Raw genomic sequence first — 14,182 nt, forward strand, 5'->3', positions numbered from 1 at the left:
TTTCACCACCCACCTCCTGCTTCATATTTTGAGTCAAATCCTAGATATTCCATTTCATCCGTAAATATCTCAGTGTGTATCTCTAAAAGATCATTTAAAAAATTTAAAAATAAGTATAAAAGACTTAAATGCACAGCCGAAAAACTGGTGAAAATATTTGCAACATATATTAGAGATAAAACTTACAAGGAATCTTAAAAACTGAGGGGTTTTTTCCTCACCTCCTTTGCCCTCTTTTCCTTCCATCAATCCCAAACAATTCAGACCCCTGTTTATTAGGTGAGGCAAAGCAACATAGGCATCCAAGAGGGACCATTGCAGCCTTGTGTGGGTGTCAGAGCCTATGCAGGACAAGGAGGCTCTCCTCTTGGGGGGTTAGCCCCACGCGGAGTAGGGAGAGAAGGGCATCCACATGGGGAAGGGGTGGTGGCAGAGATGGGAGAATGGTCACATACACACTGATAAAATCAAGAACTATGTTAAGGATAATAGAAGCCAAATCTTGTTCAGAGAAACAATACTTTTTGATGAATGGATGTATATCTATATGTATGATGAGGAATAAGATATTTACATAGTTTCTAAGTACCTATCTACTAAAATAGGTATTAAGTATTGTACAAGGGGGAAAAGAATAGCATTACAATGAGGAAACCTGGCAGATACCACTTTACTCAGGTTGGTCAGATGATTAAAGTGAATGTCATTGGTAATGAGATAAATTGAAATCACCTGACAGGGCAGCGGAAGACGAAGACAGCATCACTTCTGTGATACCCCTGCCCAAGGTATGTAATCAGAATCCCATCATGAGGTACACCCAAATGAGGGAAATTCTACAAAATAACTACCTTGCAGTCTTCATAGAGTGAAGATTATGAAAGTCAAGGAAATAATGAGGAACTGTTCCAGACTGAGGGAAAGAAAATATTTGACAAGCAGATGGTGTTCGTGCTTCTGAACTGAATCCTTTTGCTCTAATAAAAGACATTTTGGGCACAGTTTTCTGATTTTGATGATTGTATTGTGATTATGTAAGAGAATGTCTTTGTAGGAAAAGTATTCAGGGGTCGTGTGGGACAGGTCAGCAACTCACTCTGAAATGGTTCAGGAAAATTAGTTCTTTGTGCTGTATTTTCAATCCTTGTATAAATTCATGTTTGTTTCAAAGATTAAAAAAAGAGAAAATGAAGGGGAAAATATCTGGTAGGCAAATGAACAAAAGACATGAATAGACAATTCATTTAAAAATTTAAATAGATCTTAAAATATTTTAAAAATTCAGCATCACTGATAATTAGAGAAATGCAAATTAAAACTGCAATGAAATATTCTCATCTGTCATGAGAAGGTTGTGGCTGAGTGAAGAGATTGGCAAATCCCTACCTACCCTTCCCAAAAGCAAGTGTAAATGCCATTCTGTAAACAAAAGGAATCAGGAACCCTTGGCGATGTGACTGATTTCAGAGTTGGGGCGTATAAAGTACAAACAGCTCAGAAAGTGAAGTTGTGCCAGAGAATAAGGAAGTGGCTTAGAGAATGAATGGAACATGTCAAAAGGACACAGAAATTACCTTGAAGGGACTGACCAAAATGCAGACAATTTAAAAACAAGATAAGTAATTATAGTAATGGAATATAACCCATAGAATAAAATAAGTCGTGAATAACTAAATGGAGAAGGAAAAATATTTCCTTAGAGTAAAATTCTATTTAATATATGTAGATGGATTGATGGGGTTAGAAAAATCACCATTTGGCAGCCACTAGTAATGGTTTCAAGCAAGAGTTTTCAGTGTTTGATAAAACTAGTTGCAAAATTATGATGGGAAACCTGGTATTATTACAGGCTCCAGGTATCTCCCCACAAGATACTTAACAATGACAAAGAGAAAAAGTAATTTTACAGTTACTGGCAAACATGGCCTTAAGCAAGAGATCAAGGTTAACACCCCAGTGACAGGACAAGCCACCATTGGGTGTGTACGTCCTAATAGTGGTCCACTGAGAAGAACAGTGTCATGCCTGTGGCTTCCTGTCAAAAATGTATAACCTGAATCTCAACACGAATGTCAGACAAACCCAAACTGGCAAGTGTTCTACAAAAATAACTGGCCTGGACTTTTTTAAACTCTGAAAAACGAATGAAGAACTATTCCACAGTTAAAGGCGACATGACAGCTACATACATGGTATGATCCTGGATTTAACTCTGGATCAGAAAATAGTTTTTGTGCTGTAAAGAATACGAGTAGGGCAGTTAATGAAATCTGAAGATGGTCTGTAGAGTATAGTATTGCATCAGTATTGAGTTTCCAGTTTTCATAATTGCACTGTGGTTATGCAAGGGCACATCCATGTTTTAGGAAATACACACTGAAGTGTTTAGTAAAGATACATCATATTTACAACTTCAAGCATTTCAGGAATCTATATATATACATATACTCTCTCACACACATATATAAACATAAACAGATAATGATAAAGCAGATGTAAAATATTAACAGCTTAGAACACAAGGTGTAGGTTATACAGAAATTCTTTGTACTATTTTTCTAAATCTCATTAAGTGATAAATTATTTCATAATTAAACTATTTTGTAAAACTTTTTTTAAAAGATCTATGATTTTTTTTTTAAAAAAAAGCACTCCTGGCTGGGCGCAGTGGCTCACGCCTGTAATCCCAGCACTTTGGGAGGCTGAGGTGGGCGGATCACCAGGGGTCAGGAGTTTGAGACCAGTCTGGCCAACATGGTAAAACCCCGTCTCTAATAAAAATGCAAAAATTAGCTGGGCGTGGTGGCGGGCACCTGTAATTTCAGCTACTTGGGAGGCTGAGGCAGGAGAATCCCCTTGAACACGGGAGGCAGAGGTTGCAGTGAGCCAAGATCACGCCATTGCACTCCAGCCTGGGCAACAAGAGCGAAACTCTGTCTCAAAAAAAAAAAAAAAGCACTCTGTCATGGTTTAGTTTTATTTTTGGTGCTACATAAAGTAATGATATGTCTTAATTTCATGCTGTCATATTCAATGAAATATGTATATTGTATTTTATGGAATGTATACTAGAAATACGCTATTAGGAACCAGTTTTATTTTATATTTGTATCTTATATCTACTTTGTAACCTTGGGTGAGATACTTAACATGTCTAATCCGCAGTTTCAGCTCATGAATAGCAGTATGTGTGTTGTAAGGTTATGGAACGTATGAGATAAAAATTAAAACCTAGCAGATGTCTCAGCACTTAGTAAATGTTCAATTTTGTATTTATATAAAAGTGATATTTGTAAAATAACAAATTTAAGTCAAAGAAGCAGGATGTTTATTTGCTATGCTGCCTTGTATATCAAAGTGACATTCCGGAAAAGGAGGTGCTGCGCGTACTGGTATGTGGGTCCATCGGGGAAAGTCTGATGGCTACTAGCTTTTAATAAGCTACACTGCCCTTAAGGTCAGAAATAACGTGAATAAGGCCCGTATGCAGTTTTTCTTCTTTTAAACAACAGTGTATATAAGGTTATAGTGTTCGAGCTGTTCAGATGCTGGATGGTTTAAGAAGGTAGATTTATTTCTGAGATGTGTTTCAGCAAAGAAGTATGATTTTCACATGGGTCTCCAAATAAGACAGCTAATGTTTGAAAGGATTTTAAGAATAAACATCGTGTATCTGGTTTTTTTTTTTTTTTGGCCAGGAAAAGGAACCTCTTCGCGTAATACCACTTAAAGAGGTTCATAAAGTCCAGGAATGTAAGCAAAGGTAAGGAACCACTCTGACTTGATGCCTGGTACAACTTATAAACACAGAGTAGTGCCTTAGTTTGAGTAATGTACTTACAGATTACATTTTTCCATATTAATTGTAGTTATTTTTAACTCTTTATAGTTGAGATATGCTGGAATTTTCAAAACCCTTAGATTGAAGTATTGAACTGTTCTGTTCATTTGAAAACTAAAAATTAGGAAAGAATCCTTTATTTGTTTCTTTGAAAGCTAAAAATACTATAACAGCTTATTAATGGAAAGGAATAAATTTAATGTGAACAACTTATGGTTAGACCCTCAGATTTGACAAATTGATGTATTAATTTTAGTGTTTAAAAGATGCAGTAGAATAGAGCTTTACAAGAAAATGTGTTAACTGTGACAGTGTTTCACCAAATTGATTACTGAAAACTCTGAACTTTAAAGTTGCTTTATGAACTTTTTCTAAAAGTAAAACTACATAAAATATGTAAAATCTTACATGAAAATAAATGGGAAAAGATAATTTGGATTTGTCAAATCAGTACTTTACCTCCTTTATTTATTGACACATACTGGGTACTGGGTAAACAAATGAAAGAGAAACTGTCAAACAACTGCTATTTTACTATAATTGGATTTTTTTTTTCCATACAGTGACATAATGATGAGGGACAACCTCTTTGAAATTGTAACAACATCTCGAACTTTCTATGTCCAGGTAAGATACTTATTTGGCAATTAATAGATCCTCTTGACAAGAAATTAATAATTTTAGAGGTGAAATAAGCATAAATAAGCAATTGAGGTTAAAAAAATATGACAACTGTAATTCACCAGCTTAATAAAAGGATGCTATATATAGAGTTATTGGTGGGGTTATATGTTCAGGAAGTGGGAGTATTTGTTATGAATTAGTGAACTAGAACTAAGTATTTAGAGAAAGGGAAATGCTTTTAATTTAGATGTTAAGTGTGTACTTTCCAGTTGAATTATTTTTGCACATATTTTAGAATTTTGATTTTTCGATTATATCATTTTTTGGTAACCTTATTAAAACCCATAGTAAAAGTAGACAGTAGATCTATATAGTTTCGCTAATACTAGGCATCCTGTATTTAAATTGTACTTTTTGCATACCTCATTGAATTATTTAAATGGAAAATTTTAAAAAACGATTTGGGCCGGGTGTGGTGGCTCACACCTGTAGTCCCAGCACTTTGGGAGGCCAAGGCAGGCACATTGCTTGAGTCCAGGAGTTCGAGACCAGCCTGGGCAACATGGCAAAACCCCATCTCTACTAAAAATACAAACATTAGCCAGCTGTGGTGGTGCAGGCTTGTAATCCTAGCTACTTGGAAGGCTGAGACACAAGAATCGCTTGAACCCAGGAGGTGGAGGTTGCAGTGAGCTGAGATCGTGTTACTGCACTCCAGCCTAGGTGACAGAGACCCTGTCTCAAAAAAAAAAAAAAAAAAAAAAAAAATCAAAGGATGATTTGTTTTTGTTTTATTGAAGTTAAATATGCTTATTCCAGAAAACTTGGAAAATATAGAAAGATTTCAGAGAAATGTGGTTTATAAAACACTCAGTCCCATATTGAGGCAACCATTCTTATGATTTTGCTCCCTTTAAGGTATATATTTTTATAATAGGTGGGATCATACTAAATATAGTGTTATATCCTATTTGTTTCTTATGTTGTTATTTTTTTCCCATGTCATTAAAAGTTATCTGAAAACCGTTTAGAACTGCACCATACTCCACTGTATTGATGTTCCACTAGTAAATTGTTTCTGTATTACTCTGTTGCTGAACATTCATATGCATAGTTTTTGTACATTTATTGCAATAAACGATGTGATGAAAAACATCTTTGTGCATTACTTTGCCTGAATTATTTAGGGTAAGTTTCTAGATTGAGATTAACTATCAGAGCATGACCCTTTCTGTTTTGTCAAATTGATTTCTAGAATTGTATTTCCATTAGTAATGAATGAAGTATACTCTACCTTTGGCTACTTTTAGTTTTTTTTTTTTTTTTTTTTAAAGTCTTTGTTAATATTACTTATTCAAAAATGTCCTGCATTTTAAATTTTTTCATATTTCTAGATTCTAGAAGTGTAAGGGATTCTAGAATCTAGAAACAAGAGGCAGTATATCTGCAGCCCCCTTGGGGCCTTATTTACATAGTAAGGTTTAAAATTCACATTGAAAGCCAGACCTATCTGTCAATACTTGTTTTAGGCTTTAGAGTACTACTAGAAATTATTTCCAGAAAAATAATATGTAAAAGAATGTCAGAATTTAAAAAAATTACATAACTACATAAATATTCTTGTAGCGGATTCAGACAGTGTAGCAGTAGATAGAGTGAAATAAGAAGGGTTTTTCTTTGCCTTCCTCCTCTCCTTGTTTTCTCTCTGGAGGTATTCATTATTGACGCCTTTTGATGGGTCTGATCTTGACATTGAAATGCTCAATTTATGTCTCTGCGTAGTTAAGACCTAGCAAAACCTGGCTTTAAAAGATGATTTCTAAATTTTTTTGGAAACAGTTGCCTGAGAGTGATTTTATTGATGACAGTATTTAAGTTACCAAAATAAATACATTGGCTTTATAGAAGTGGAAGGTGATTTTGAGGAAAAATTGTTTGAATGAATTCTTTTTTCCTTTAGGCTGATAGCCCTGAAGAGATGCACAGTTGGATTAAAGCAGTCTCTGGCGCCATTGTAGCCCAGCGGGGGCCCGGCAGATCCACATCTTCTGTAGGTTTCCTGCCCTCTGGGGTGATACTCCCTTGGGTGCCCCCCATCCTGTTAAATTGTTTTCCTTCCTCTCTCCCAATCCACCTGGTTTCTTTCTTTATTGAGATTTATTTGCATATTGACTTTTGTACCAATTGAACTTGCAAAAAATAATGCATTTCTAATTTAATGCTTCGTTGTAGTGTTACGTATACATAACTTTCTGTGCATTGTATTGTGTTAAATGCACAAGCAGGGCAACTAAAGAATAAACATTTCCTTGCTTTGTTTTAGGAGTTCTTACTTGTCAGTAGCTCTAGATTTGGCATAATTTGACAGATTCTTAGTATAATGTGTGGCCTGATCATGTAAGACTTTTAGTTACACAGTTTTGTGAACATCTCAATTTCCTCTTTACTTCCTCTGATTTCAGTTCAGGTTTTTTTGTTTTGTTTTGTTTTTTACCTTTGGCTTAACCATGCCATAAGATCACTGAGCAGCTAGGGCCTTAAATGCAGTTCAGTGCTCTCAATGTTTCCATTTCATGTTTTAATTCTCATCTTAAAACCTGCTTTAAAAGCCTGCTTCTGAAAACTACCATAATTATCTTTGTGGTAGTATGGTAATAAAATTGAAATGCAACTAAACATTCTGCTCAGAAATATTTTTTAAAAGATTTTTCTTGTATTCAAGTACATAAGAATTAGATTTGCCTTTGGAATACTTTGGCCACTGATCTCAGATCTGAAAATTTAAAGTATCTTAAAATGTAACACTGCCATCTGCACAAAGTAGTCTCATATGTAGCATGATAGCCTTTATTATCTAGATTGACTATGATATATATGCTAGATACTTACACTTTTAATATTTTTTTCTGATAGTATAATAACACTGCCTTTTATTTTCTGGTAGTGATAACTACAGATAATAGAAATCAATGTTTCTGATTTCTTAATTGTCGTTCTCTTTATATCCTTTTTGAAATATCTAAGAAGTCACTTTCCTAGATGTTCATTTTGTAACTGCCTGTATTTTATGTGACTTTTTCAGCAGTCAAGTATGAGACTCTCTGCAAAAACAATGTCTGTTGGGAAGAGGAGAAGTTGGAGAAGGATGTTTGTGTTTTGTGCTTTGTGGTGGGGGCAAATTGGACTATCTAGCTATGACTGTCAGCAGAACTTTCTCTTTTCCTCCCTTTACCCAGTATAGGTTAACTCTAATCTTAGCTTTGCACTGTGTTCCAGATGCGGCAGGCCAGAAGGCTGTCGAACCCTTGTATACAGAGGTATACATCAAGAGCTGGTGAATGCAGCACGTATGTGGGCTCTCACGCAAACGTGCCTTCTTAGTGGAGGGCCCAGACTTACTCACTACTTACAACTGATCATAGAAAGTTGAGTTAACCAAACTGCCTTTTGCAGTTATCATAACTGATTTTGTCAATACTAACGCAAACTGTTTCACTGTAGTCATCAGGTTGGATATGTGTATTTAAAAATAAAAATAAAACATACAACTTTACTAACAGAAAGAGACATTAACATATAAAAATTAATATACTCAACTGCTGCAAGAGTTTCAATTTCTATATTTTATGTATTTAAAAAATTTTAAGATATACTATGAAATGCACCATTGTTCTAATAACATATGCAAACTAATGCATGCATATGCATTGGATAAACTATACATTACTATAGTTTGCATGGCATTTAAAAATCTCTGAAATTTAGCCATTAATAGGACTCTGTAGTGTTTTGGTAATTTGTAGCACTTTGATTTCAAAGGCACTGGTATCATAAATGAATATAATATACTAGTACATAGCAATGTATTTAGAATGGTCATATTTAAGGATATCTTCAGATTTGATCTAGTTAGAAGCATGTTGAAATTAACATTCACAACTGATAATTATTTCACCACAGTTTAAAATATGATAAATGTGTACCCTTTGTTACCTTTAAAATATTAAGCCATATGAATATGTGACCTATTCAGAACTAAAATTAAGTATAGAATGAAAAGACTGTGTTATTATTGGTTGCAGTGAAATTCAGGGAAGTAAAAACTAAGTCTTATCGGCAAAATAATGTTTGAAAGATGTTGATTCGTGCTTATTAAAGAAATATGGCCTTTCATTGTTATAGGCTGTATTTTCATTTTTTTTTTCATTCTAAAATATGTGGGATAATTCCTAGTGTTGACTGAGAATATACTTTTAAATAAAATGATACAACTGGGAGGTTCTCTTTTAAACACAGTTCAGTTGCAGCTGGAACACTGTATTTCAGTTTAGGTTGGCTGAATCTTCAAAGTGTCATAGGCTGCCAAATTCGGCTTTGGTGACGGAACTGGTTTCCTAGTGGAAATGGTTTTTGGCTATCATTGCTTTAAACTCACCTCTAAAAATGCATTGCTTTGGGAAAGAACTTGCACATTTATGCTGCATGGCTTCTGCTGCTGCCTTGTGTGTATGTGTGTGTGTGTGTGTGTTCTGTTTGTTTTTCAGAGAATCAGGTCTCACGCTGAGTTACTAACCTGGTCATTAGTGATTGACTGTGTCTGACTGTCACTCCTTTTTGCAGGAGCATCCCCCCGGTCCTTCAGAATCCAAACATGCTTTCCGTCCTGCCAACGCAGCCGCCACCACCTCACATTCCACAGCCTCTCGCAGCAACTCTTTGGTCTCAGCCTTTACCATGGAGAAGCGAGGATTTTATGAATCTCTTGCCAAGGTCAAGCCAGGGAACTTCAAGGTCCAGACTGTCTCTCCAAGAGAACCAGCTTCCAAAGTGACTGAACAAGCTCTGTTAAAACCTCAAAGTAAGAATGGCCCTCAGGAAAAAGATTGTGACCTGGTAGACTTGGATGACGCGAGCCTTCCGGTCAGTGACGTGTGAGGCAGAAGTGCACGGAGCCTGCCTGCCTCTGCTGTCCTCAGTTTCCTTTCATGAGGCTTCTAGCCAAAGATGGTAAAGGGGAAAACGGTTTTTAGTGCGTATATTATACTGCCTCTTAGGTGTACTCTTTATAAGCTGGTAAACCAAGAATCTAGGGAGTGGCCAAACTAAATATAATTTCTTTAAAAAAGAAAGAAAAAGGAAAAATCCAAAATATCTCAGTACTATCTGTCTGAAGCATTGCGTGTTCTCATTCGGGTGGTAACAATGTATGTGTAATATTTTTTTCCTAGTGATTTTGACAATTTAAATGTTTAACAACTTAAAACATTAAAAATGCTTATTAATAACTTTGGTCATTTAAAAAATGCTACAATGACTTCCTATTAAAGGTTCAATATTTACACATTCTTATTGGTCAATATTACCACATGAAATATTGCCAAACCAAGATACCTAAACTCATGATGTTTGTGGTGCTGTAAAATTTATACAACAATGTGGATGATTTTGAAATTATAACCATTTTTGATGCCCTGAATCTTGAGGTGACTTATTTTGCATAGAGGATATTATTAGACCAACAGTAAGGGTTGTGGGTTATATCAGCATAGAGAAAAGAAGAAAACTAGAATTCAAACAACTGTGTCTTAGACATTTGTTTGAAAAAGCTTCATCAGGCCTTGGAGCAGTCAGTGCTTTATTCAGCAAAAATTATTTGGTAGGAAATTTTTGGGAGATCTGATTTTCTTATCAAAGTTTTGTAAATAGTTCTTATTTCTATATTTGGATTGGTGAAAGACCTCAAGTTTATATGTAAAGACATAACTGCCCTTAGTCATGAAATTGTTGTGACCTCTACTTTTTGTCACTAATAGCCTATATTCAAGTGCCTGTGTTTTTTCATCTTGTTTAGGAATGTTTTGAGATTAATGTGCTTAAAAGTCCTACGTGACTGGTTTTAAACATTGGGATAAAATTAATTTTCAGTAGAATAGTTTAATGTGTTAAATAAGATAGCATTTTATGTTAGAGATACCAGAATGCTGGTATTCTACTACCTGTGCAATATATTTGTTTTAAAAAACAAATTCGAGAATACATTTAATCATAGGGATATAGACAAAAGCACCTCTCTAAAGAATCTTTAGTTTCTGGTGTTGAATTATAGACCAGTTTGAGTAAGTACTGTTTGGTTTTTGTTTTGAGACGGACTCTCGCTCTGTTGCCCAGGCTGGAGTGCAATGGTGTGATCTCAGCTCACTACAACCTCTGCCTCCTGGGTTCAAACAATTCTCCTGCCTCAGCTTCCCGAGTAGCTAGGATTACAAGTGCATGCCATCACACCTGGCTAATTTTTGTATTTTAGTAGAGATGGGGTTTCACCGTGTTGGCCAGGCTGGTCTCGAACTCCTGACCTCAGGTGATCAACCTGTCTCAGCCTCCCAAAGTGATGGGATTACAGAGTGAGCCACCGCACCCGACCCATAAGTACCGTGTTTGAGGTTCAGTCTTAAACATTTGCTTTAAGAAAACAGTCTTGAATTTCACATGCTGCTATTTTTATATTTTGCCATTTTACAGTACTGTTTTGTTTTGAATTCATACATATCACTGAAAATTTCTTGTTTTCATTTTCTTAGATGACTTCTTGTCTGAGACAGAGAAAAAATTTCCTACTACAGCAGTGGGGTCCAGAGGTTAAGATATATTAGAATTATACAGTATCGGTTTAAAAATCTGTATGCATAAAGAATGCACCACTCAACTTTTTTATTCATAAGCTAATATTTTTTTAAAGTTATATTAGGATTTTTTCTCTTTTGCAGCTACATTTGAAAGTGATAGCGTAAAGAGATTTTAATGAGTTATCACTTTTTCTGCTGATATATTCATTATAATGGCTTTTTTGAAAGTTCCTTTTTCATGAACACACCCGAGAAATCTTAAATATAGACACTTTGCAATATTTCTAATGCTGTTTAATTTTGGTACAGCTTCCACATTGCATGTTCATTTTAGCACATTTTGGTATTTGCAATTTGATATATTTCATGGTGGCAAAATATTAGCTCTATTTTGGGACATTTAAAAATAGAACTATCCTTCTTCAATAGCATAGGAAAATGTTCTTGTGATTGTCAGGGTCTCCTAATATTTATCTCAATTCTTTTATAAATCTATGGAAACTATTTAATTATTTTCAAACGTACACACTTTTCTTGTAAATATGTCACATCTGAGTTAAAAAAAAATACTTTGAATACCTTAATATTTGCTGCATTTTTTTCCTGTATATATAACATGTCTTCTTTCAGAATGGGAATATATGTGTGCCTCCCAACATTTACTGTTAAAGTCTGTTATCTTTATATGTCAAACTGGTTGAACACTGTACTGACTTGAGAATAAACTGCACAGAGTTTATTCTGACTTATTTCTCATTTTGTTTGGTTCAGCCCGTGTGTGAACAAGTAAATACAATTATTAGGGATGTGTTTGGTTAATTGACTTCAGTTTACATATTTAAGGACTGAGTAATTATTTGGTCATCTTTGCAAGAATAAGAAACTTCAGATCTGTGAATTCTTAAGGCATCCCTTCATGTGAAATTATAGAAGGAAAAATGTTTTTTTTTTTTTTTTGATAGGGGAAAGAACTTGCTTATTTTTCTTAATTAAAAAACATGTTTTCAAAAGCAAAATTATCATATGTTAGCCTCAGAGCATCGTGTGAATCATCTGGGCTGCTTACAGTGCTCCGTGATTATTTAGACGGCATGATGTAAGGCGGAAAGCAGAGGGCATCTTAATCTTCGGGTGGGCAGTTGAGATGCACTCAGAAAACTGCCAGGCGTTAGAGGCTGCTCCTTGCAAATGTTGCCTATCGGTGATAAATGTTACACGTCTGTTGCAGTGAACACCATATACAGGGCCTAGTGCAGTGCTTGGTGCACAGGGAAAGCTTAAATACTTCTCTAGTGAGGACAAGGCATTAATGTAGAATGTGTGAACATTAGGGAAAAGTATATACCTATTTGTTAAATCATACTTTTGAAATTCTGGAATATTCTTTCCTTAAAGCAACTTGCCTTCCATGATTCGAGATACCTTCTTTTGCTTGTTGTGTCCAATCCATTGTCAGATCCTGCTGCTTTTCCCTGGCATGTTCATACCTTGTCCTCTGAAATTTAGCCAGCAATGACTTTGAACCAGTATCTCTGCTCACCTATTTATGTCCTGTTGGGGCTCTCCTGGACTACCCTATTTCTGTCATTGTGCAGGTTGGGTATCAAAGTAGACATCTTTATCTGTTGCTTTTTCCTGAAAAGCTGAATGACATCTTAAAGATGAACTAGGCCAAGCCCCCACCATCAGTGCTAACTGAGATAGATTGAGACCCCAGAAAGGAGGAGGATTTGCCTGGCCCGTGGGGCACATTAGCAACGAAGCTGTAACTGTTGGCTTCTCACTGTACTCGGGAGCATCATTAGGATCTATGCTCAGGGTGTAGTTAGAGTAATCCAGCCACATACACCGGTTTGCTTCCTAATAACCTATGGCATTCTGCACCTCCTCTCCAAAACACGTTGGCTTAGTGTTCGTTTTTTTTTCTTCTCAGTCTCTTTTTCTGAAGGCCATTTGTTGTGTGAAATGCTTTATTCGTCTTAGACCCTCAGATCTCTGTTGAGTCAAGTGACTTGTGAATGTCTAGCCATGCAGCAGCAGCGTATGTACTTCCTGTGTGTGTTCTAATATGCTGCTTCTACAAATGGATGGAACACATTTGCCCTAGAATGCAAGGACCTTGAGGTTTGTGTCTGCGTTTCACCTGTTCGGTTTTCCATAGTTCCGTTAGACCACGGATATGTTTATGTTTGGTACCCCTTTATTGCAGCATGTTCAGCACTTTCAAAAAGGGGAGCATTTAGTATTTGGTTCTATTTAGGAAGAGCTTTTAATTATTTCCAAGAACTTTTCTAGGTTTAGCAAATGAGGTTTTAATTTTTTAGTATGACCTATTTTTCTAAAAGATGATTTTCTTACCAAAAGTGCCATTGTATGTGTAAGCCATGTTTTCTTGTTCACGCCAGCCATGGGAGGTGCTCATAACCTGGGTAACAATTTCAGTCATACTTGTCCAGGAGCCCGCTTCCTTGAAAGTGACTGATGTTCCAATGTTCCTTTCTTTCCCATTTTGTCTTGGACACCTGATTGTTACCATGGTGTTTGTCCACTGCTGCTGTAGTCTTGTTGATGCTGCTCCAAGTAAGTAGCTGTGTTTTATGGTTATGTAAGTTTTATTTAAAGCTTATTCCTGGACAGATTTTGTCCGTTTTTGAAAATATCTAACTAATTTGACTAGTAGAATTAGGCTAACAATACATGGTTCAAGCAAAAATATTGCCTTTTATAATGACAGTTTCTTCTTGCCTAGTGTCTCATTGATCTGAATATAATGGCTATCTTAGACCCGGCGTCCTGGCGTCTGTCTTCAACTCTAGTTCTGCCGTATGTGACTTTAGGCAAGTGTCTGTGTTTTAGAACTTAACTTTCTATGTTATATAAAATGGAATTGGATAAAAGCTATCTCTGTCTTGGTAATTATTATTAACTGATGCAACTTATTTTTTTTCCTTTGAAAAGTATTTTTTAATGTTTTTATCCTAAACGCAAAATAAGGGAAAGTTGTAAACATTTTTGCTTTAACAAAAAGGAAATCCCTTTCTTAGCTTTTCTTTCACTTCTAGTTGCAGTTCAAGAATTTTCTGTAAGTGGTGCT

General features: G+C 35.6%; 1 protein-coding gene across 5 annotated transcripts in view; it reads left to right on the forward strand.

Annotated features, from left to right (window-relative positions):
• The window catches only part of PLEKHA1 (pleckstrin homology domain containing A1), a 57,678-nt gene extending 45,851 nt beyond the window's left edge, over positions 1–11,827 (forward strand). For 2 of the 5 annotated variants that reach the window (XM_038009665.2, XM_007964292.3), the window contains exons 9-12: positions 3,699–3,763; positions 4,405–4,468; positions 6,426–6,515; positions 9,086–9,936. In XM_038009665.2, the coding sequence (XP_037865593.1) occupies positions 3,699–3,763; positions 4,405–4,468; positions 6,426–6,515; positions 9,086–9,400 (534 nt within the window). In that variant the 3' untranslated portion in view covers positions 9,401–9,936. Of the gene's footprint in view, positions 1–3,698; positions 3,764–4,404; positions 4,469–6,425; positions 6,516–7,741; positions 7,813–9,085 lie in introns of all 5 variants that reach the window. The other 3 variants (XM_007964295.3, XM_007964294.3, XM_007964291.3) reach the window with 3 other exon arrangements.
• Positions 11,828–14,182: the final 2,355 nt, after the last annotated feature.

This window comes from Chlorocebus sabaeus, chromosome 9 (genome assembly GCF_047675955.1).
Source record: "Chlorocebus sabaeus isolate Y175 chromosome 9, mChlSab1.0.hap1, whole genome shotgun sequence".
Lineage (NCBI taxonomy): Eukaryota > Metazoa > Chordata > Mammalia > Primates > Cercopithecidae > Chlorocebus > Chlorocebus sabaeus.